The sequence below is a fragment of the Anabrus simplex genome, chromosome X (genome assembly GCF_040414725.1).
Source record: "Anabrus simplex isolate iqAnaSimp1 chromosome X, ASM4041472v1, whole genome shotgun sequence".
Taxonomy (NCBI): Eukaryota; Metazoa; Arthropoda; class Insecta; order Orthoptera; family Tettigoniidae; genus Anabrus; species Anabrus simplex.
In genome coordinates this window covers 109,585,117-109,611,529 of record NC_090279.1, presented here as the reverse complement: position 1 = coordinate 109,611,529, position 26,413 = coordinate 109,585,117, and the positions used below count along the sequence as shown (strand labels likewise).

General features: G+C 39.1%; 1 protein-coding gene across 9 annotated transcripts in view; it reads left to right on the top strand.

Annotated features, from left to right (window-relative positions):
* The window catches only part of LOC136886803 (uncharacterized), a 181,145-nt gene extending 157,981 nt beyond the window's left edge, over positions 1–23,164 (top strand). For all 9 annotated transcript variants that reach the window (XR_011019067.1, XR_011019068.1, XR_011019066.1 and 6 more), the window contains one exon: positions 22,718–23,164. Coding sequence is in view for 6 of the 9 variants with exons in the window: in XM_068230591.1 (XP_068086692.1) it covers positions 22,718–23,022 (305 nt within the window). In the remaining 3 variants the exon portion in view is untranslated. The remainder of the gene's footprint in view (positions 1–22,717) is intronic.
* The last annotated feature ends 3,249 nt before the right edge of the window (positions 23,165–26,413 follow it).

Sequence of the window (26,413 nt, the reverse complement as noted above, 5' to 3'; positions counted from 1 at the left end):
AACTATAAAAATGAATCCTTTAATGTGGCTACTTATCGTTTTCAGTGATATATTCTTGGCTTATCTCCCGTCGTCAAGTTAGCCTTCCTGCATTCCAGATTGACAACATTGTCTACTACAGACATCCACGTCTACAAGCGGCATTTTCTGTTACACGAATTTGTCGTCCAGCCTACCTTCTTTTATTCGATATTTTAGCAGCATTTTACGGCAAACTCTTCAATGTTTTTCAGCACTTCACGACATACCACTATTTTAATCCAATTTTCCAAGACGTCATAAACTAGACTGCTTTCAATGCAACTACATCTTTTCATCCTTATTTTAAATATTGGCCTCAAATATGAACTTTTACTGCATCTTTTAACCGTTTTGTTCTTATCCTGTTGACGCCTCATTTTTTTATATTCTGTTTCCTAGTGTAATATATATTGCTTAAACTTCTCATCAAGAAGATCCATTTCAGTGTCAGACATGGACTATTTTTTAAAAACAATATATGACTTACTTTTAGATGAACACATTATTTTTTCAAAGTTTTTTTTAGTATAAGTTCTGTTTTAATATTTTTTACTGTAAACAATTTACATCCACAGTATTAACACTTGTAAATATTCATCAAATTTTTTACATAAGCTATTATGACTCCTTAGACCATGAGTGTTTTAAGATTGATTGAAGCTGATGATGCCCAATAAATAGTGGGCGAAACATGTACTTCAAATTTCTGATAATTTCCATGTGTATTTAACCACACTATAGTGAAATAAATTTGTATTGGAATAGGTGGTATTAAAATTACTCCTTGTATAAACTTTGTGATCAAAAACTAACCTCTGTTTCCCAACTCACGACTATCACCGACCAAAGGAACTGGAATAAAATCCTTACTAGAATCCACGACGTCTAATACGCACAGTGCATTAATAATGAATAACTTCACATAAAATATCGTATTTTTATAACTGGATTTTCACGAAAATGACTGAAAAATTCTACTAGATCTTTTTATTGTCAGTCAGACACAGTTTAAAATGGGCCTAGAAAAACGTTTCACTCCGTGACCAAATTCATCACACTATACTCTCACCCGACAGCGCGCTTCCACTCGATTGAAAATGGGTAACTATGGATTTCTTATATTATTTACGTCAAAATTTTAGACAGAAAAATTTTACGTCGAATGAACATCTTAATTTGACATCACAAAATATAGTCAATAACACACGGAAATGACGATCTACATTGGACGTGATATCACTTCGAAACCCTATTCAATAACTTTTTACAACATCATACAGCACTTGCAAGACTTCAAAATTTATCCAAGTGGAAAATAAAACAAATGACTCTTTTCTGGTCGTATTCTAACATTTACAAAAACTTAATAGGGGACCAACTGCGTCATATATACCCCATTCAAATACACATTTAGAGATCATGAAACAAGATATGATAGGTAGTAAGATGGTAAGTCACATACCTTACGTTACGCCATCGGTCATCATGGACTCACCAGCGACCCTGGTATTTTTATTTAGCCATTTTTACATTTCTGGCTTTACAGATCATTATATTTCTTCAGGTTTCCTGGAAATAAAGCATAAAAAAAAAGAAATGCCCTTCACTTGTTTTTGTTGAGCGCACACGGTAGACTGTATTTATTTCCGCACACGAATTACTTTCTTTATCACATAAAATTTTTTTCGGTACTTTGACCGTCCTATCTGGTACAATTATTTCCACTCAAGAAAACTATCTCCACATGGAGTCAAGACCCCAGCCACAATGGCTAAAATCTGCGGTTGAACTTAGTCTACTTTTGTTGTTTGATTTCACAGAGCAGCTCAACCCTCTTTCATCAGCTTCGTAACACAAAATGCAGGAGAAGGAGACTTCGTCATGGTGTCCCTCCATATTTATAGCAGTTACCCCCTCTCTTCGGGCATCTCCCTTTGCCGCCAAGAAAATTTCTATAAATTTTCTGACTTAACTAAACTGTAATTACAAGAGTTTTGAAGGTGACTACATACTCACTACATTTCCGGCGGTAGTGTTCATGGACATTTAAAATTTATACGTGTTCGATTTGTGGGATAAATGACCTCATTTGATAGGCACTATGTTTTCGACTTGGCTTGGGCACGCCATATACACGCGCTTTGAAATAGTTCACAAAAATGACTTAAGATTCTTCCGCCGTTGGCACGTGCGACTGACGTCACGTATCCCAGAGCGTGGGACCGAAGGTAATCACCCCCTTGCCACGTGTCAATTCCATGCTATCAAGAATCGAACTTCTTATTAAATATTCTTAGGGCACAAAGGTCATGGGTTCAATACATACATAGATACATACAGACAGACAGAAATGAAGGAAATATAAAAAATGCATTTCCTTGTTACTATGGACACGAATGATACAGATATACCATTCTCTTTAAATTCTGAGCAATGTACAAACAAAACTCTTATTTTATATATAGACTAAACAATGCAACATTATTCAAACACTGTTACATAGAAATAATTATAATGGTAGCCAGCATGGCTTAGCACCAAATAGAGGATGGTTGCCCAGTTGTACTTCCTCTTTAAACAATAATTACCACCACCACTCGACACAGAATAGGCCTACTTTACTGATGCTCTAATGTAGATAGCCTATTACACTTTCATCTATGCTCCAGGGTTACATCTCTTATAACCTTCTTGTTTGAGAGATGAAAACAAGCCCCAGGGGCTCTGAACTTTAGAGCATGGGTTGGCGACCACGGGGCCCTCAGCTGAGTCCTGGCATTGCTTCCACTTGTGCCAGGCTCCTCACTTTCATCTATCTATCCTATTTGACCTCCCTTGGTCAACTCTTGTTCTTTTCCGACCCCGATGCTATTAGGTTTGCGAGGGCTAGGGAGTCTTTCATTTTCACGCCCTTCGGGGCCCTTGTTTTCTTTGGCCGATATCTTCATGTTTCGAAGTGTCGGACCCCTTCCATTTTTTCTCTCTAATTAGTGTTATATAGAGGATGGTTGCCTAGTTGTACTTCCTCTTAAAACAATACTCACCACCACCACCATCATGGTCTCAGATACTTCCCTACGGTACTGGGTTACTGATCACCGCAGTTCAGTACCTGCTATGAGCAACATATTTTGTGCTCCCATTCAGTTAGCACTGGTATGTACATATCCGCTGTATTTTATATATTGTTACACTATGGTCGTCTGATGAGAACTCGCGTGGATGTGGGGAGAAGGGTAAGCATGGCTGCTGCACAAGCATCAATCTTACATCTAAGGCCTGAAAATAAACATCTGTTCCACCCATGGTGACTCAAACTGTGGTGCTATTAATGATGTTTCAAAGTAGTAGGTCAATTGTGCTTTAGTTTCACAATTGCTGTAAGTACTGCATAATGGGCAGTTTAATAATGAACATGCATCTGTTTCAGAGTCTATCAGGACTAATATTTGTGTAGATCATTCCACATTAAGAAAAGAGTATTGCTTCTACGGACCTACAAGGATTGAACAGACCCCCTCATACACACCCATAATTCCTTATGATTAAGGAATATTATAATGTACTTCATGTTGTATGCCGGCCCCGTGGTGGAGGGGTACATTCCTGAGGCCCTGGGTTCGATTCCCGGCCAGGTCAGGGATTTTTACCTGTACCTGAGGGCTGGTTCGAGGTCCACTCAGCCTACGTGATTAGAATTGAGGAGCTATCTGACGGTGAGATGGCGGCCCCAGTCTAGAAAGCCAAGAATAACGGCCGAGAGGAATCGTCGTGCTGACCACACGACACCTCGTAATCTGCAGGCCTTCGGGCTGAGCAGCGGTCGCTTGGTAGACCAAGGCCCTTCAAGGCTGTAGTGTCATGGAGTTTACTTCATGTTGTATTACGAAAGAGAGAAAAAATGATGAGGCATTTTTTGCCTGTGCATTATTAAAATAACTACTGAAGATTTTCTATTTAACAAATACATTTGCAGGGAGGAAGTTCAATGGCTGGAACATCCATCACTTTGTTGACTTCCTTCAATTAACTTCTGTTCTACGAGATGACTAAAAGGGGCTCCATTGGTTTTTAACTTGGGAACATGGTTTGGTGACCACAGGGCCCTTAGCTGAGTCCTAGCATTGTTTCCAATTGTTTGTGCCAGGTTCCTCACTTTCACCCCCCTGTGGGTGGAGGCAGTAGAATAACACCCACGGTATCCCACGCCTGTCGTAAGAGGCGACTAAAAGGGGCCCCAGAGGCTCTGAACTTCGGAGCGTGAGTTCGCAACCATGGGGCCCTTAGCTGAGTCGTGGCATTGCTTCCACTTTCTTGTGCCAGGCTCTTCACTTTCATCTATCCTATCCGAACCCTCTTGGTCAACTCTTGTTCTTTTCTGACCCCGATGGTATTACGTATGGAGGCTAGGAAGTCTTTCATTTGCATGCCCTTCGTGGCCCTTGTCTTCCTTTCGCTGATATCTCCCTATTTTGAAGTGTCGGACCCCTTCCATTTTTTTTCCTCTCTGATTAGTGTTATATAGAGGATGGTTGCCTAGTTGTACTTCATCTTTAAACAATAATCACCACCACCTGCACCATGCTCAATTTCTTTCTTTAACATTAATACAGTGATTTATTTACTTTATTGATGAGGCCACGCACCACATGCCGTAACGAGAGGTTAACATCATAGACACCGCAATGAATTGAGAATTTATACCAGCCACAAATGAAGAATGTGTCAGTTTTAACCATATCTTCATGTACCATCCTGACAATGTCCAACAGCATTTCAGCATGATTTTAACAGACACTACTGGTACATTTTATTTACGTTGGTTGATGTGGAAATGCCATCTAGCAGTTCTGTGTCAGGTGATGGTTATTTACAGTGGCGTCCAGTGGCTTGCATACTGCTAACACCACTCAAGTATAGGGACCGTGCGAATGGCGAGTGGTGCGCTCTTGTGACTACCTCAGAAAACGTTTGATGGGGTAAGCTGAAAGCCAGCGCTCGAGTTAGTTAATGACGGTGTTAACTGAAAGAATGGAGAGTCGAACGAGTAAAAGTAAAAGTAAACAAAACTTTCACTCATCTCCCAGCAAGGAATTGACATTAACATTTATTGTAGGGAACTTCTCCTTCAAATTAAAATGAACTAGCCTCGTGTTCACCCTGTTTTATTATGAGACATAAGGTGAGTTTTACAGCATGGTAAGTCTCTCAACGTTGGCCAAAAAAGAGAAAGCAATGTCTCCTCAACCGCTGATAGCGTTTGGGACCAAATACAATGTATCTTTGTTACTGTTAGTTTTCTGCATTGAAAACTTTGAAGTGCGTCAGTGAGCAAGATAAAAAGGTAAAAGTGCATACACGTGTCCCTCAATGTGACACTACCGGTACCCGTAACAACATATTCCGAATTAATGGCAGATAATACTGAAAATAAAACCTTTCCAGTAAGGGAATGGCAGTACACAGGAATTGCTCATGCCTTGAAATTTTCACAGTGATACTTCCTTTAGGAGAATATACAAACAGTTCACGTAAGTTGATGTTCAAAACATACATGGATATCTGCACTTGGGTGTAGTAGACGTGACTATCTCTAATATTAATTTCACCTTGTTGTGTCGCATACAAATGCGGTACATTGCTCCGTTTCTCTTGAATAATAGGGTTTCCTTTACACGAAAAAGGACACAATTTCCAGGAGAGAAAGCCATTGGGATGAAATACTATCCCTTCTGGACTTCAACACAGCAATGGGTGCTCTACTTTGATGCACACTCCGACCTGTTTTACAAAACAGTCACTGAGTTTGCAGTACTCAGCCACCGCAAGTTGTTCAGTGTTCCTACCTTACCTCATCGCAGGTGTGTTAAGGGATGTAGAAATCAGAAATGACCTTGCAAGTTGATCATAATCACCACTTCTCAGTGTCTTAATCTGATCAGCTTGCTGGCTGGCAGATAAGCGTAATTTTCTTTAATTGAACCACGCAGCACAGCGATACTGAAACCTTGTGTCAAATGCAATTTTGTACATCTGTTCTGTTGTAACTGTTTCATTTGCGATATAAAATAGTTGCACATCTTGAGGCAAGAAATCGAGATAATTCACGGGTTTGATTCATAATTTAACAGTGGACATTTTTGTAACAAAATAGCACCTATGGACTGCATGGGTATTCTGATTTTGTACTTCGTTCAGACACTAGATCAAATCCTCAATTTCGCTACGTTCTACAGCATCATCTATAACTTTTTGTAGAATGGAACTTGTCACCACGTAATTTTCACTCTAACATTCGGCTTTAAGCATATCAGTGAGGGCACACTCAATATGTTTTTACTCGTTGGTACAAACAAGTTTTATTGAAAGTGGTTGATTCTGTTTGTTCAGCAACGTGGACGTATGGTTTCAACAGTTCTGCTATCTTCTCTCCTTTCGAATATAGATCCTTACGAGCACATTTAGGTTTATTTTTTCCATTGCTGCACTATGGTGGTTTTGGAGGAGTCCCTCTCGGAGTTAATAAAGGAACACAAAGCAGCAATGTCCTTACAGCGTTTCGACTGACCTGATTTGCATCCACAATCACCGTGAACAATGTTCCTGTTACTGTCAATGTGAAAATAAATAAAAATACTTATAATGAGGAATTATTTATCGCATCACCTTTAGGAACTAAGTATTTTTTTTAATAATATTTGAACCATTTCATCGTCATTCACAGCTTAGCCCGCCTGCGCAGGGGAAGTACACTCAAGAAGAAGTTGTCGCCATGAATCTATTGAAGTGCGATACGGACCATGAAGCTGATTTTATGTAAGTGAAAATCTGTCGGGATTTGAACCACAGTCGCCGGAACTTGAAGCAAGCCGCTCGCTACCCCCTTTATAATACAGTAGAATAACTGAGAAAAATTGGCTTGCTTTTCCTATGTTAGCTTAGCTGCTAGCCTCTGAATTTAGTGACCGTGGTTTGAACCCAAGTGTCACTGAAGTGCGATTTTCAGTTGAAAGAATTGTGTTTCAGGAAAGGCATCCGACTCTAAATTCATGATTACAACTCTTATAGGACTCAGTGTATGCAATGGCACCGCTCAATGATTCAATTATTTATAACTAAAGTTATTGTGAATAAATAATTAATTAACAATTTCCCGAAATAGGAATAAAATATAGTAAATACCTTAATTTCAACGTTGTATGGTGACTGATTAATACTCGTTTCCCGTAGACACTTGCCGTATATTTCTTGCCCTAACCTTTCCTTCACGTCAAAGACATGGTTACTGCTATTTAAATCTTCACCTTTCTTTAGCGTGGGTTCCCGGAAATAATCTGAGTGTTGCACTGTCTGAAACCCTACATAATTTATAGCGGTCACTGCTACAGTCGAAGCCATTATTGTCCGGCTTTACCTCTTTATTTTACAATCACAAGTCAAAGCTTACTGCCCTGGTTGTAATGGACTGCACTGTCAATGGTCTCGTGAGTGCCCCATCAAACGACTGCAGCTGTTTCCGTTAGGGGCGCTAGCTACTAAAATTCTCGTGCGAGCACGGTCCCTATAGATTTGGTGATTGACGATCAGACTACAGAACCGACATTTACCAGTTCCCGTTTTGCAATTGAAATTGTAATGATTAGCAGTGATGGAACTAACAATTTATTAATATTAATGCGAGAAAGAGTCTGGATGATGTGCATACTCCATATGCTAACAATTTAGAGCCTAATTTATTTTTCAAATTTTACACATAGTTTATCCCAGATTTTAATGTCAATTTTGTGTTGGTACAGCCAAGGCCAAAATTAGTCCCTATTTTACTAATGTAATTCAATAATATTGTATATTACAGTATTAACCCTAGAATCATAAAGTCCCTCCAGTGTAACACGAATCATAAACTTTCGTCTGTCAGACTACCAAAAAGAAAAGCACTTTAATATGCATAAACCTAACATTTTACACAAAATACAGAATATTATACTTAAAACTACCACACGTAGTGATGACAATACACTCTGGTCAGTTTTTCTTCAATAGGCACATTCAATGCACTGTTTTGCCTGGTGATCAAGACAAGTGCCTTCGCCATGTCTTACAAAAGAATCGGGTCATTCTTCATTTATTTGATGGACAAAACGCACAAATTATTATTCTTTTAGCAGTACCTGATTGAGGCTCTTCAGGAATGCCATCTTTTCCAAGAATTTTAGCGATGGTCCTCTTCAGGCTGCGCCTCAAAGTTGGTGTTTGAAGTCTCTCTTGCAGCTTTGGAGCCATTAGCATTTCGGATATATCCTTTGCAAACTCTCGCCTTGAAAGTGGCTTTTGGCCTTTTTCAACCATCTTATGCACATAAATAATGTATGCAGTGACAAGTGATGTATTAATCATACAATAAAAGATACACATTGGCCATCTTCTCGTTTTTCTTGAAGAGGACATCAGTGTTGACATTTCATCGAAAGTGTCCACGGCACCTTTAGTCCCATTGTAGTCTTCCGTCATATCTGGTTTCCCACTGGCCGCTATTGTTCCTACTTCATGGCATGTAGAAAGGAGGATTACATTCTTGTTTGATTTTCCTTTATAGGATTCCAATGCTTTTATACCATTATAACAAAACATGGAGGACCCAAGCTTTCTTACTTTGACTGTTTTCATCTCTGGCGGTATCTGTGGCTTGTCTTTTCTCATTGTTCCAATGATTGTCAGGTTATTGTCGCAATGCAGATAATCAGCCAGACGAATTGAGGTGAACCAATTGTCGGTCGTAATATTTCTGTTAGATCCATGTATTGCCTGGGTAATTTCATTCATGAAATACATTACCACTAATGTCTCCTGCAGAGAGTGGTTCTCTGTCTAATCCAGAACTGCCGCTATCAATTCATCATCGTGCGCTAGATTTTCCATTTCAGTATCCTATTAAGCTTACTTATTACGTACAAAAAACATTACTGTAATAAACCAAATATTCACACTATTTACAGCTATGTACAAATCACGAATATTCACAAATCATAAACTTTCGTCTCTCAGATGACGGTCATGTCGTCCCCCTGTGGGTGGGGGCGGTAGAATAACACCCACGGTATCCCCTGCCTGTCGTAAGAGGCGAGTAAAAGGGGCCCCAGGGGCTCTGAACTTTGGAGCATGGGTTGGTGACCACGGGGCCCTTAGCTGAGTCCTGGCATTGCTTCCACTTACTTGTGCCAGGCTCCTCACTTTCATCTATCCTATCCGACCTCTCTTGGTCAACTCTTGTTCTTTTCAGACCCCGACGCTATTAGGTTTGCGAGGGCTAGGGAGTCTTTCATTTTCATGCCCTTCGTGGCCCTTGTCTTCCTTTGGCCGATATCTTCATTTTTCGAAGTGTCGGACCCCTTCCATATTTTCACTCTGATTAGTGTTACATAGAGGATGGTTGCCTAGTTGTACTTCCTCTTAAAACAATAATCACCACCACCACCTGACGGTCATGTCGCAGTGAACAAACAACTGGACCTTTATGCTTGAAATCAAGGTCAGCACTTATTGTTGATAGCTGGGGAAGATTAGATGGAGGGGGAAAGCACAGTTCATTAGTGTCTGGAAATTCCTGCGGAAACTACAGGGGTGCGTAGTCTGGGAGACGAAAGTTTATGATTCTAGGGTTAAAAAGGTGGGCCATTACGACATTAATTTAATGATTATTATTGAAATCTATGTGCCGCCATTTTTCCGTGATGCTGTTGATCAGAGCTGTTCGATATGGCAATCCTGGCTTACTGTTTTCTTAACATGGAGTGATCAGCTTAGTGTAGTCTCTGTTACTCATTTCATACATAAAAGCTGCAGATGCAGATAGTAGTTTTTGCTATAACTGTTTTCTTATCATTAACATTGTGTAGTTCGAAAGAATCCTACTTGTTCTTAGGCGTCACTTATAACTTATAACCTGCTACATATTTGGGCCGATTGCAGAAACGATGACTAGTTTTAAGCCTTAGACATCGTCTACCTAAACAACGTCTAAATCGTTCACAATCTTCCATTGCATAAACAATGTTCAGTTGATGTTTATCTAGACATCCCTTAAAGTTTCAATTTTGGTTTGAAAATGGAGACAGAAGTGTCTTTCATGCAACTCTTTGCGTGTCGCGACCAATGAAATTCGTCGGTGTGCGCGCCAAATGCCAGTTAGCTGTTTGTCTTCCTACACATTACTCAAATATGGGTGAGCATGACTTGCCCACAGAAAAGGGTATCGCTTTCGGTGGAAATTATAATCTCATAATATTATCGACACTAAAGCGACATGCTACCATACGGGGAAGTGTAGCTTTCATTATAGCGTTGTTACAGTGAGTGTAATCTGCTCATAACTACGGTATCTTCGATGAAGGGAAGATGACGCAATAGTAAAGTGTAACTGAGTGTGTCGTACGGGCCGTATAGATGTAGGTTGCATTCTGGAGATCGTAGGTTCGAAACGCATCATCGGCAGCCGTGAAGATTGTTTTCCATAGTTTCCCTATTTTTACACCAGGCATATACTAGGGCTGTTATTATGGCCACGGCTCTTCTTCCCCAGTCCTCTTTGAACGATAATCACCACTACTAGCCTTTTCCTATCTGATAGTTGCTGAAAACTTTTACGATTATATATATGAAAATCCCATACAACCTACTGTTTAGTTTTCACCATTATGTGTGTTTACTTGGCAGTAAATATAAGTGAATCCCTTCCGGTTGATGTGTGTGACAGCCCTCAGACGATCGGGACACGTAATTCTGATATGTATGTAGTCGAAATGACCTATAATTCCATGGAAATTACCCCATGTACATAATAAAATATATTGGTTGCGAAGAATTGTATTCAAGTTGACAGTTCCCGGACTGTCACTTCGTCAGTCTCAAGAAACAAGTCTCTCGTAAAGCAAGACCTTATTTTAAGTTTATCTCCCCGTGCATGTCAAACGAATTGCTGCGATTTAGCAGCGGGCGACCCACAGAGAGGCCGTCGGACTAACCTTTCTGCCCGGAATCGTCTCAACATGAAAATACAAATTACATATTTCATTGTACATAACCTCTGATTGTGATTCACTCCTCTCATTTGAGGTTAAACAGTGCTCTCGGCAGTGTTTAAACATAACCGGTTGAACATCGGTTTTAGACAGTGTCTAAGTGATAAATAACATCTCTGCAATGCGGCAGCCATGCTTAGGCACTGTTTAACCGTAGACATCGTCTAAATACCGTTTCTGCAATCGGCCCATTAACGCGTACTGCCCTTAGGCAGATCTTCACACAGCCACTCTCCATGCAGTCCTGCCTGCAGTCGTCCTTTTAGTTCTTGTGTAATTTTCCGACACCGTCCACCATTTGTTACCCATTTACTGATCCTTCTAGAGCTTCCACCAGCAAACACTCTCTTCACAGCCAGTGCCCAAGCCAGTTCCTCCTCCTTGTATGGATGATCTGTAATAACTTCTCCTTTTCTCCAACTCTTTCCAATTCCTGGCCGTTCCATACCATTTTCACCCATTATACCCTTTCCATCCTTCTCCATAACCACATCTGAAATGCTTTCTAGTCTCTTTTCATCCATCTTCCTTAGCGTCCACAGTATTGTGTAGTTTGAGGAAGGATAGGTCACAGATGATCTACCCATTCTTATCTACTAAAGAGGGAAGACCCAGTGTGTTCTTGTGGTTCCGACTTCACCATGCCCCACATCCTAAAAGAGTGCGCCGATATTTCTGACCTAAGACAGAACCTTGGTCTGCAGGTGACACTCAAATGCATACCAGCCAATGATGTGGCTACCTCTGATCTTGTCATCCGCTTTATGTGTGAGAGTGGGTTAATCAAGGGTATGTAAATTTTAAGTGTTCTGTCACACAGGAAACTTACATTCCCTTTTATTTGTTAGTGACCTTTTGGCTCAATACAGTCATTTTTGTAATTCATTTCAAAATTCCTTCATTGAATAAATAAGTTATATTTTAAATTTCTTTTCCACTTAAATTGTTCAGAGAGGTTCATTACATAGTTGTACTTCCTCTTAAAACAAAAATCACCACCGCTCTCTGCTCCATATAGCGCCACACACTAAACAAAGCATTTTGCCATCCTCTTCCTTAACTTTAGTCCAAGTGTCCACATAGAAGTCTCTTCCTTTTGTTGAAGGCTTATTTAGCGATGGCAATGTGAGTTTTTACATCCCTACTGCTCCTCATATGACCCATTATTATGCTTCCTAGACATTTGAAAGCTGACACATGTTCAATACCAACCAACTAACCGACCGACCAACCGCATTTAGGGTGGTCACCCAGGTGGCAGTTCCCTATCAGTTGTTTACCCAGCTTTTTCTTAAAATATTTTCAATGAACTTGGAAATTTATTGAACATTCCCCTTGATAATTTATTCCAATCCATTACTCCTCCGTCCTGTAAATGAATATTTGCCCCAATCTGTCCTCTTGAATACCAAACAAAAGAAGATACATCTGAAATGTGACAGATACCAGATAGATTATATAATGATAAAAGGTCGCCAAATCATGTAAGAGCTATCCAGGTGCATAAGTGGACATGGACCACAATCTGATATTAATGAAGAGCCAACTGCATTTAGGAAGAAGGGTTATAAAACAACCATATAAAAGATGGAATATTATTAGGGTAAAATGTGACGAGCAAGCTTTAAATGAGAAAAAAACAAATGGAAAAAATTGACCTCAAGAAGATGTCAGGAAGTAATGTACAGGCGAAATGGGGGGGGAAAGGAAATAACTTAAATGGCTGATGTGCATGCTTTGGAAGACTGGGAAAGGAAGTTTACAAAACTTGGTTCATTGGTGATATACTGGAGTTAATGGAAGAACGTAGGAAGTGCAAAGTGAGAGGAAACCAGGAAGAATATGCAAAACTATGGAACAAGATAAATAGAGAAGCAAGGAGAATAAGAGAAGAATGGTACCAAAAGAAGTGCAAAGACATAAATGAAAATATGATGAAAGGTAATACAGTTGTGTCCCAAAAACTCAGTACTCGATAACCCAGCAGTCCGGATAACTCGGCCACACCCAGACACTGAAGAGTTAAAAAATGGGGACATACGAGCAATGTTTTTACCACCCAATGACACAGCTTTACGCCAGCCAATGGACCATGGAGTTTTATTTTGTCTCAAGAGAAGATACAAGCACAAACGATGGTGGTCAACGTCTTATCCAGAACATAAAGAAAATTAACCTATTAGATGTTGTTGGATGGGTAGCGATGCCTGGAACAAGTTAGAGTCATTAAGACCAGTTTGTTCCTGGCAAAAACTACTTGATCATGAGGGAAATGAGTTCGTTGAACATGATAAAGCAGAAAATGTAAACTTACTCGACTCCTTAAAAGAGTTCCTGGACGTGCAGAAACTGATGGAAATGACGTCGAACAGTGGTTCCAGAATGATACCGAGCAAGACATTATATCCATTGCAGAAATTATTACTGCTGTCGTATTTAATGAGACGTTGACATTGAGGACTGCACTGTACAAGCTCCTAAAGCATCACATAGTGAGGGATTAAAGCCTGTCACCGAGCTTGATAGCTGCAGTCAGTATCCAGTATTTGGGAGATAGTGGGATCGAACCCCACTGTCGGGTGCCCTGAAAATGGTTTTCCATGGTTTCCCATTTTTACACCAGGCAAATGCCGGGGCTGTACCTTAATTAAGGCCACGGCCGCTTCCTTCCCAACTCCTTGCCCTTTCCCATTCCATCATCACCATAAGACCTATCCATGTCGGTGTGATGTAAAGCAACTTGGAAAAAAAAAATTTTAAGCTGTCAAAATCGACTTTCAGTATTATGAACAACAGGGTGCGTCGGTAATGGACTTACTGTTCCTTTGTCATCTTCGTGATGGAGCTACAAAACACAGAGTTCAGTGCAGAAGACAACAGGACATTATGCATTTCTTTGAAAAAGTAGCTGGTTTTTGCAAAGTCGGATAGTTAATTTTCCTTATAGACAGCTTAATGCCTTCATAAATTATTTTTCTGAGGTCTGTCTTATCAGGTACTGTACTTTGTGTATTCATTAATTTTCTGAGGTCTGTCAGATCAGGTACTGTACTCTGTGTATTCAATAATTTTCATTTTCATGCACTAAAGGCTTTATGCCTTCATAAATTATGTACTTTTCCTGTGTTTAAGGGTATTTGGGCAGTTTATTCTCTGTTGTATTCTCAAGCAAACAGTACATACAAGCACAGTACTGTATTTTGTGAGGAGACATTTGTACTTATTCTTTCTTAACCCCATTTCCTGATAACCTGGCATTTTCACAAACTCTGGCACCCTTTGGTCCATATTAGGCTGAGTTTTCAGGACTGCTGTAGGGAGAAAGCATACGCTGAGATACGAAAACATAAATCTAAAGACATTCTAAATAAAATCAACAACATTTGGCTCAAAAATGAAATAAAACTACTGTATAAAAAGAAATCTTTTTTTTTAATACCCAACTTTATCGCGAACATTTGATTATCGCGCAATCGTTATCACCTCTAGAATGGAATTCTTATCAACAACACATTTCATATAAAATACAGATTACTTTGAACAAAAAACAAGAAACCCTAAATCGCAAATTAACATATTTAAAAGAAGAAAAAGAAAAAGCAAAATCGCAAAATCGGAACAGTAGTATAAAAATATGCCCCTCCCCTTGGAACAATGTTCCTACTACAATCAATCTATCTGACATCACTTTTTCAGACAGAGAAACACAATTGTTCAACCAAGGCCTAAAACTTAATTGGCCCAACCCACACAAAGCAGAAGATATAATCACCACAATAGCCGAAGCTGAAGCAAACATAAATAAACAAATTCCAACAGACAAACAGAATGATGTAAAATACGAAATTAAAAAGAAATTGCCTGCTCTTGTAAAATAAATTTCTAACAAAAATAACTCTACCGTACAAAAACAGATCCTAGAACTAAGAAAAAAAGTTGACACTAATAACATCATAGTAACTAAAGCCGACAAAGGCAATACTATAGTCTTAATGAAAAAACAGGATTACATCCGTAAAACAGAGGAGTTCTTCTCTAATGAAACTTACTCAATAATCCCAACGGATCCCACTACAAAAACTCAACGTAACCTAAAAACACTTTTAAAAAACTCTCCATTTTTATTTAATGAACTTGAATACCAAAGTCTACCCACCGTCAGATCATCACCGAAAGTACATAAAAAGGACGTTCCCATTCGACCGATCATAAACAGCCAAAATAGCCCGACATATAAAACTCACAATTCCTCCAAAAATTTCTCAAAAAACATCTTAAATTCCATAACAAACACCCTAAAAATTCAATAGAATTATGTGAAACCCTTAAAAAATTCAACTTAAAACCTAATCACATAATGTACTCTTTCGACGTCACTAACATGTATTCAAACATTTCCGCTAAAAAAACTATAGAAATAATAAAAAACAATCTTTCCAAACACAGCAGTTTAAGCAAAATAGAAATAGAACAACTCCTAAAAGTACTAAACTTATACCTTACAAAACAACTATTTCACTTTCAACGATAAATTGTACAAACAAGAAGGCCTGGCCATGGGAGACCCTTTATCCGGAATCCTTTCTGAAATGTATATGGATAACCTCGAAAACAACAAAATAATAAAAAACATCAATGGATTAAATCTATGGCTACGCTATGTCGACGACACGCTAGTAACAATTGACAAAAATCTCAACAACAGTGAAAATATATTAACATATTTAAATAATCTAGATAAGAACATCAAATTCACTAAAGAGGATGAGGACCACAAATCTATTAATTTTCTCGACATCACAATAACAAGAACTTTCAATAAGTTTGATTTTCAAATTTACAGAAAGCCCTCATTCACACCTACAACTATTAAACAAAGTTCCCTACATCCACAATCACACAAACAGTCCTCTTTTTACAGTATGGTGTACAGAGCTCTAAAAATTCCCCTTTCAACCATCAATTAAAAAAAAAAGAAATAAATACAATAAAGGAAATAGCCTCTTTCAATGGATATAACCCCTCCATCACAGACAAATTAATTAATAAGGTTAAATTGAAACTATCCACAAACCTCTCCCCAATAAAAAATGAAAAATCAAAGTACGCAACCTTTACATACACCAACCCAATCATACATCAAATAACCAATACCTTAAAAAATCGAGAGATCAAAATAGCTTTCAAAACTCAAACCAAAAAATGTTCTTCAACCACAATACAATAAATTCTGAAAATAATAAATACTCAGGCTCCGGTATCTATAGATTAAAATGTAATGAGTGCCTCAGCTCATACATCAGACAAACAGGAAGAAGCTTCATAACTAGGTACTCCGAGCATTTCAATGCTCAGAAACATAATTAACACTCAACGATGAGCAATCACATGAAATAAACTGGGCACAATTTTACCACAGGACCTTCAAATTTTAAAAAGATTAAAAAAAAGGTAGACTCATGACCGAATTCGAGAATTTATATATATTTTTAGACCAAAAATTCAATGCTAACAACAATTTAAATGACCCAATAGACAATAGAAGCCCTTTATATGATCAAATGGTGGCATTGTTTAATAAAGTAAACCTTCAGGACAAAAATTTCTTCAATATTTTCAATACAGAATCAATAAACACTCCTTCCACGTCAACAAACATATCACACCCCCCTTCCCCTCCCAACTTACGTAGCTTACCTCCACAGGCCAATCTTAAGCCAATAAATGCTTCACACCCCTCTGCTTCCCCCACTATACACATCACGCTTCCGTGCGCCAATCACAAGCCTACAGCCCCGCCCCCTCCGCACAGACGACATGCGTACAACACAAGGAGTAAAAACGTTAGTGATTCACGCAACAAGTCAAACGGGCCAGCAACGCCATAGGTAAGCACCAACATCCTCTCTTCATCAAACACTTTAACAAAACCTTCCCAAGTTTTTTCTTTCATTCTCATCATATTAATACAATTTTTCTCTTCGTTTCAGAACCAACCAATCAACAACATTATTTCAACAGCCCCATTAAACTCCCAAAAATTTCCAATATCAACATTTTGAAAATATATTGTCAATCTGTTAAGAAAACAACAGCCAAATCTTACCAACGTAGAGAATAACAGCTCATCATCATCTCTACAAACTTACTCAGATGAATCAAAATTAATTCAAGCCAACTATAAACTACTTGTCAGTACAATCTCGCTGAACCCATGAACTGTTGACCATTAAACATTACGGGCAAATATACGCTGGCGTCAATAATAATTGCCCAACATTTGGAATGTTTTTCCTTTACATTTTACATTTTATATTCGTTAATGTAATCTTTTTCATATGTGTATATTAACATGTTATTTTACCGATACTTCAAACTCTGACTACGGCTTTAAGCCATCAACTGTCACTTATGATACCTCCATTTTTAAGTGTACCATCTAAGAACCTACTATTTTAATATCATTTGAATGTACTGTATATCTTCAATGAAATGATTTTATATGCTTTCCACTATGTATTTAAAACCTAATATTGACTATGGCTTCAAGCCATCATCCGTACTACTGTACCATCTAATTTCGTCCTATTCATCAAGTGTACTACACATTGTTCATCATTATATTAGATTCTTAGTTGTTTTATGAACATTTTTATAATAGCTGTAGAATGTTTGAAATGTTGTCTGACAAAGTAATAAGGTTTTAATTAGTGACTGAAGATGCCTCTCAGTAAGAGGCAAAACATGTCTCACATTTGAAAAATGTTTTGACTTAAATGTTAACATCTTATATTGTATTGAATAGGTGGAAATAAATTTTAAATATTTTCCTATATATTTTACCATTCACACGGTCGATCAGGACGCGAAGACACATGTTCTGAGCAAACTGTATAAACAGCAGCTGATGCTGCTTGCTTGTTGTTTTAAGGGGCCTAACATCGAAGGTCATCGGCCCAACAGCAGCTGAAATATGCTTACATTTCTTGGGAACAATTATTATTCTCCTTCATGAAATAATGATTGTTACCAAGGCCTTTCTTAGAAAACGTGTTTATTTTAAAAATTAATTAAAATTTAAATTTAAAATTACACGCCTCCCTAGCAGCATTAATCTACATTAACATTATATCGTATTAGAAATAGACCAAGGATATTTTTCTGAAGACAGCATTGTTGAATGTGTATATGAACATTAATCTTGTTATCACCACTACTAATACATAAATGACTACATAGCCTCTATCATGAAATGGTAGGATATCTAGGGAACCAATGTTTCTTTCTGATCACATTTGCAGTTATTGCTCTGTAGCTATTTCCTGCAAACTGTTTTAATTGTTGTTAAATTATTACATGCCCACTTTCTGCAAGTTTGGAATAATTGGCCAATTGTTGTTGCATAAAACACTCTGAAACCCCACTGTTATTATTTAGTCGGTTATGGCAGTACCCGGTGAGACGACAACGGATATGTGCGCGGTGAAACGCATTAACTTACAATGTTCGCCACTCGCAGCGCAGCAGTCCATTTCTCCCATCAGCGTACGGAGCCTATAGATGTATGTACTGAGTGCGCATGCTCTGAATGATGACCAAAGTACTGCAGTGTACTTACTTAACAGGCAGGGACCCTCTTAGAGTCAGCCTTGCCCAGGGAGTGGCACCCATGCCTATGTGAGTCCCAGAGCACATTGACCCTGTGTGTAACATCTGGTAAAGGATCCCAGCTCAGGGTAAAGGGTGAAGACCTCAACAGCAGGAAAGGCGGAGAATATGATTCGGTATGGTGGAGCTGGCGGAGGAGGCAACCCATTCCTCTGGGGGTAGTACAGATGGAACCCACTGCCTTGTGGAATGAGGAGAAATCCTCAAAGGCTAAGGGAGTAAACTCCAAAAGAAAATCCTCAATTATGTTAGGCCTAGTAAGGCAGTAAAAGAGCTTACTTGTAGTTGCTTTCAAAACACATAAGAGCCTCGGAATGCATTTAACAACTAAATAAGGTGCCAGCATGAGCAGACTCATGTCAGGGATGATGGTTTATGGCCTGATGATAGACAGTATTTTGCAAAAATGCAAAAATTCCGGAGGAGACTAACTCCGATTGGGACCATCAACTTACTCAGTCTCACAGGAAAATGTGAAGAACTAGTGGACCTCATGCAAAGGAGAATATTAATGATAATGGGGCTGAGTGAAACCAAATAGAGAGGGAAAGAAATGAAGAAATTAAAAAAACAGTATACACTGTATTGGCATGGAAATGACAGAGAGATGAGAAATGGTGTTGGTTTGATCATGAGTAAAGAGTCGCTGTAGTATGTTAGCAACAGGATAATAAAGGTGACTGTGCATTTAGGGAAAGGAAAACTAACTTTGCTACAGGTGTATGCTGTCAAGAGGATAAGAACCAGTTTCTTGATGATTTGGAAAAAGTTATTAGTAAAGAGAGAGTAATCATTATGGGAGATCTGAATGCATAGATTGGGACAGATAGAACAGGATATGAGGATGTAATGGGACCTCATGGATATAGTGGAAGAAATATAGAAGGTGAACATTCTGTATGAGGAATGGGTTGGTGGTGAAAAACAATTGGTTCATGAAGAGACAGAGCCATAAGATAACACAATACAGTTGGGATTGACTACGAAAGACTGTAATTAATTGGGGAAGGTTGATCATCATGGTTTGAGACCAAGAGTGGAGTTCAGCAAGGAAGTGCACTGTCCTAACCACTGTTCATCACTGATATGGATGATATAATGAAGAATGTCAAGGAAAAGTTAAGTGAACTGAATGCAGTGGCCTTTGCTGATGATATCTTGATTTGGGGTGAAACAGACGAGGAAGTACAGGCCAGACTTAACGTGTGGAAATCCCAGTTCCAGGAATATAACCTCAACATCAGCAAGACCAAGACACAGTGGTAATGGCTGTCAACAGAGATGGGCGTCCAGCAAGTGTAAAACTAGGAGACTACCAGCTAGAGTGTGCGGATAATTTTCCTTACCTTGGAAGTGTAATCTCGAGTGATAATTTGGTCAGAAAGGAAATTACAAACAGAGAGCAAAAGGGATCAGAATTCTACGATCAAGAACACTTTTATGGGTTGACATGATTCCAAAACCGGCCAAACTGATGATGTTTAACAGTTTCATACCAATATTAACTTATGGTGTTGAAGCGTGCACCCTCACAAATAGAGATTCATCAAGACTGCAAGCATCAGAGACAAAATTTCTTAGATCTACCATCCAGAAGACTAAAATGGACAGGTTAAGAAATGAGGTGGTGAGGAAAGAAGCTGGAATAAAGACATCCCTACTAGACCAAATCGGCACGTCCAGATTACGGTGGTATGGGCATGTGGTGAGGATGGAGCCTACAAGAACAGCTAGAATAAATTTGGAAAGATAAGTGGAGGGGAAAAGACCTGCACGAAGACCTAAAACCTGATGGATGGACATGATCAAGGTTGATCTAGTTACCAGAGGATGGACATTGGATGATGTTCTCCATGACAAGTTGTATATGAGATGCTTGTTGTTTAAAGGGGCCTGCCTAACATCTAGGTCATCGGCCCCTAGTTGTATATGGATAGGAAGAAGTGGAAGAGGCTCTTTAACAGTACCCACAAAACTGGAACTCTGCAATGATAATGATGACTTTAAAAAAAGCATGCTTCGTATATTATTTTTATTTTTTTTGCGAGTAGTCTGCAGGGCCCCTTGAAGGCCTAGGCCTGCCTGCTTTGCCCTAACATTACACCACTGGTCTGTAGCGTCACTTTTAAGTATTCAAAATGCAAACAGATGCATGAGGTGGTTCTTTATAATAAATGGACCCACTGTCCCCACCAACAAATACAAAACATGCACCTCATTTTTTTTTTTTATTTTTTTTACATAGTTTCCCAAATCTGACATGGATTTTTGTCATCAAATTGGCAATTTTTTGATGCTGTCATCAAAGAAAGAAAGAAAGAGAACATGGGTGGAGCCATTTGCACACAGTAGCTGCAATTGGGAGTTAGAAGTGGGGGGCACAAAAATATATAAAAAACAAAAAAAGTACTGGAGGTCTGGGAAGTATAGTGGGGGATAGAAAACAAAACTGAAACAAAATAGCTACAAAATGGTAAGTTTTTATGCTCTCTGAGTAAATTTTGACAGAGAAGTAAAAGTTAACAGTCTACCAACTTAACTGCAGTGATAATATTTCTGGGGGGATTTCAGTTCTACTCTATACAATAAAATTTTCACCAAAGGAACAATTACACATGAGTGCAACTAAGATTTTGTGCCATTAGGCCCACATACCAATCGTGCTTCTGCATGCTTTTACACTAGTCTGTACTACTTGCTGTAAAAGCAAAGCAAAGTCATCTCCATAAAGGCCATGAAGGCCCTTCGAGTGGTGAAAAGTAAAGGCTTCCCCTATCCATAATCTTGGCTCTTGGTGGGGTGAAGTACTCGTTTTTGGTGTAGGCTGAGTGAACCTCAGGGCCATGTGCACATCCAAAAGTGGAAATCTCGCTTCTTAAATTTTTTGGCTTCCTGATGGGGAATCAAAGCCACGTCCTACCGGGTGAAACGAGCATGCCTTTTCCGCCTCAGTTACAATGGCGCTGAAAAATCGGTCAGCTGGATCGGATGACATTTTGTGCATATTTCTGCTAAGTATTTTTTTTAAATATTTAAAGAAATTAAAGGAAAGAATTAGGTAATAGACCACAGGGTTTTAAAAATTCCTTTTCAAAAAATAATTCCTAGATTTTTCTCCACAAAGTGTGGGGGTAACATCCCCCCCCCCACCCCAAATCACTGCTACTGCTTGCACACGTACTCCTCTACTGCGGCATCATCATGAAATCAGATTCCTCCCGGTTCTTCTTTCAGTGGTCTAAATCATATCCTTCGTCCTTGTAGAGATTCAGATGACTCTGACAAAGTTCCTGGCGCAAATTTTTTGTTCCTGAGCGAGGAGAGGAGGAACCCACCTGACAAAATAAATTTCCAACGGTTTTGTTCACTTTCATGATGGCTTGAACACTTCCAAAGCTTATTCCTATGAATAAAGCAAATTCAGAAACTTTTGTGTGCTGATCTAAGTCAATAAATTCATGTACAGTACGAATGTTGTTTGCAGAGATGCAAATGGTCGAGCTCATTTTCCTCTATCCGTCTTACCAAAAATTGTTTGTGACATTCATACACCTTGGTCTTTGAAAGAGTTGCTTCCCCAAACTGTGCATACAGGCATAGAGCCTTCTCAAAAGTTTTGAAGCTTTGGTGCCTTCTTTCATCAGAAACTTGATGATGCGCCGCACGATAGACGTGTGTACCTCCTTCTCGCTAATGGGGTACTGAAGCAAGCAGTCGCTTTGTGGTGTGTGATGCATCAAGACCCTACTCCAGACGTCCCCACTAGCATCCTCTCAAGGCCCCTCCCATTTCCGTTCACTACCAGAGCCGTTAGTTCTGAATTCCGGTTTATATTTGATGCAACAGCATACTTTAGTTGCAGGCCTCTCAGACGCATGCTTCATCTTTCTAGGATTAATATATATTGTTTGTTTCTGAAGGTTACCAAGTTCTTTTCTTATTTGTTTAAGCTGTGGCAGTCCGTGGGTGCGGGCTTCCTGGAGAACTTCCAGTACCTCCAGGTTCTGAACCGGTGGAAAATGCAGAATTCTCCTGCGATAATGATGACTGCAATGAGAAAGATAGGTTCCTTCGAGTACGTGCAGGAACAAATGGTGGAATGCCTGGTGGTGCAATGCCTGGTGATGCAATGCCTGGTGGTGCTCCTGGTGGTGGTGCTGATAACAGCACTAAACCTTCTATGGCCTCCCTGACGAATAAACCTTTCATTCTTCTTTGCTATCTTTCTCCAGTGTTTATCAAATCTTTCAACTAAAATGTCAAGAAATCCAGGATACTCATACAATCAAATGTTTTGTTTTTCAAGCTCTTACTTTAAATTAATTATTTTACTTTCCTCTAATTAATACAAAATAGTTGTAATGAAGAGATTTCATGTCAAATAAAAGTTATACAACTCTAGATGAAATGTGTTTTCAATTTTTGTGATTTATTTACATCCAGTGGGTGGATGCCAAAAGTGTCGTTTAATTACAGCCATTTTATACTGGTTGTTCAAATGGTTCCAGTGTACGGGACCTACACCAGGACTATCTGTTACAAGAACCGAAAAAGATCCAAAAGAAAGCAGCACAATTTGTTCTCGGTGATTTCTGACAAAGGAGTGTTGTTGTTTGTCCAAACCTTGTCCCAGTTTTTTTATAACTGGATGCCCTTCCTGACGCCAACCTCATTAGAGGAGTTGAGATGAAATGAATGACATGATATATGATAGTAGGAAGGGAGAGGGTGAAACCTGCTGCTGGCACATAGCCTACTCCTGTCGAATAGCACCAAGGGATCTGTTCAAGGCTTAATGTCCCCATCCGATGGACGAATCACCATTGACACCGTCATATGCCCTCACTCCATACGAGCACTGCGGAGAGGTTTGGAATTTAATCCAGGCTTTTGGCACGCAATTTAGTCATTTGGAGACAATTCTGGCGATATTTAATTTATCACTTGATAAAAATAGGATCCATACATTTGCTAAGTAATGACATCTAAGAGCATGACTGATTCACATATGTGGAGCATGAGTTCTCACATACTTCCTGTGAGGGAATAGAGGTGTGTAATTTTTAGCCTTGTAACCTCCTATAGCAACAGTCGGGTTTTGAGACGATACCATAGTACTCCTGTATTTCGCAAGACACGCAGAATAAGCAGTTTTGACCAATTGTATTTCATGATTGTTCCTGATTTTTGGTTTTGTAAATTTGGCAGGTATGTTTTATGCACAGAATCAAATTCTGCCATTTCAAATGTTCTAGCACTTAAGGTTCTTGAATTATTTTTAGCTTTTTTTTTTTTAATTTTTAATTTGAAGTCTTTTGCTCTCCTCTGTTATTTTATTGTACATGTTTTAGTACTGGGCGAGTTGGCCGCGTGGTTAGGGGCGCACAGCTGTGAGCTTGCAACTGGGAGATAGTGTGTTCAAACCCCACTGTCGGTAACCCTGAAGATGATTTTCCATGGTTTCCCATTTTCACACGGGGCAAATGCTGGGGCTGTACCTAAATTAACGCCACGGCAGCTTTCGTCTCACTCTTAGGCCTTACCTATCCCATCATCGCCTAAGACCTATGTGTGTCGGTGCGACATAAATTTTTAAAAAATTGTGTGTTTTATTTGTATTTTTGTTCTTCTGTTTCCTACTCTTTGTATAAAATACAGGAGTAATATAGTAGTAGAATTTCTAAAAGTGATCCCTATGTGGGAGGAGTGGAAGGATTTTTAAAATTTTCCTCACTAGATGGCAGGGTGTTCTCCATACAAGGCTTCATGGTCTAGCACAGGGGTTTCCAGTTTGTAAGTGCTCGAGGGACACATTGAAATCCTTAGGCACGATCGCAGCCACATTTTAATAATAGGCCAGTTTTTGTAAAATTCTGCGAAGAGAACAGATGTGTTGTTTTTGTTGTTTGAGTCATCAGTCCATAGACTGGTTTGATGCAGCTCTCCATTCCACTCTATCCTGTGCTAACCTTTTCATTTCTACGTAACTATTGCATCCTACATCTGCTCTAATCTGCTTGTCATATTCATACCTTGGTCTACCCCTACCGTTCTTACCACCTACACTTCCTTCAAAAACCAACTGAACAAGTCCTGGGTGTCTTAAGATGTGTCCTATCATTCTATCTCTTCTTTTCGTCAAATTTAGCCAAATCGATCTCCTCTCACCAATTCGATTCAGTATCTCTTCATTCGTGATTCGATCTATCCATCTCACCTTCAGCATTCTTCTGTAACACCACATTTCAAAAGCTTCTATTCTCTTTCTTTCTGAGCTAGTTATCGTCCATGTTTCATTTCCATACAATGCCACGCTCCACACGAAAGTCTTCAAAAACATCTTTCTAATTCCGATATCAATGTTTGAAGTGAGCAAATTTCTTTTCTTAAGAAAGCTCTTCCTTGCTTGTGCTAGTCTGCATTTTATGTCCTCCTTACTTCTGCCATCGTTAGTTATTTTACTACCCAAGTAACAATATTCATCTACTTCCTTTAAGACTTCATTTCCTAATCTAATATTTCCTACCTCACCTGCCTTCGTTCGACTGCACTCCATTACTTTTGTTTTGGACTTATTTATTTTCATCTTGTACTCCTTACCCAAGACTTCATCCATACCATTCAGCAACTTCGAGATCTTCTGCAGTCTCAGATAAAATAACAATATCATCGGCAAATCTCAAGGTTTTGATTTCCTCTCCTTGGACTGTGATTCCATTTCCAAATTTCTCTTTGATTTCCTTTACTGCCTGTTCTATGTAAACATTGAAAAGGAGAGGGGACAAACTGCAGCCTTGCCTCACTCCTTTCTGGATTGCTGCTTCTTTTTCAAAGCCCTCGATTCTTATCACTGCAGACTGATTTTTATACAGATTGTAGATAATTCTTCGTTCTCGGTATCTGATCCCTATCATCTTCAGAATCATAAATAGCTTGGTCCAATCAACATTATCGAATGCCTTTTCTAGATCTACAAATGCCATGTACGTGGGCTTGTCCTTCTTGATTCGATCCTCTAAGATCAGACGTAAAGTCAGTATTGCTTCACGTGTGCCTACATTTCTTCTGAAGCCAAATTGATCTTCTCCCAACTCAGCTTCTACTTGTTTTTCCATTCTTCAGTAAATAATACGTGTTAAAATTTTGCAGGCATGAGATACTAAACTAATGGTGCGGTAGTTTTCACACCTGTCAGCACCGGCTTTCTTGGGAATAGGTATAACAACATTCTTCCGAAAATCGGATGGGACTTCTCCTGTCTCATACATCTTGCACACTAAATGAAATAACCTTGCCATGCTGGTTTCTCCTAAGGCAGTCAGTAATTCAGAGGGAATGTCATCAATTCCAGGTCCCTTGTTCCTATTGAGGTCACTCACAGCTCTGTCAAACTCTGACCTCAAAATTGGGTCTCCCATTTCATCAGCATCAACAGCCTCTTCATGTTCCATAACCAAATTATTTACATCTTTACCTTGATACAACTGTTGGATATGCTCCTGCCATCTTTCTGCTTTGTCTTCTTTCCCTAGAAGTGGCTTTCCATCTGAGCTCTTAATATTCATACAACTAGATTTCCTTTCTCCAAAGGTTTCCTTGATATTCCTGTATGCAGCATCTACCTTTCCCAGGACCATACAGCCTTC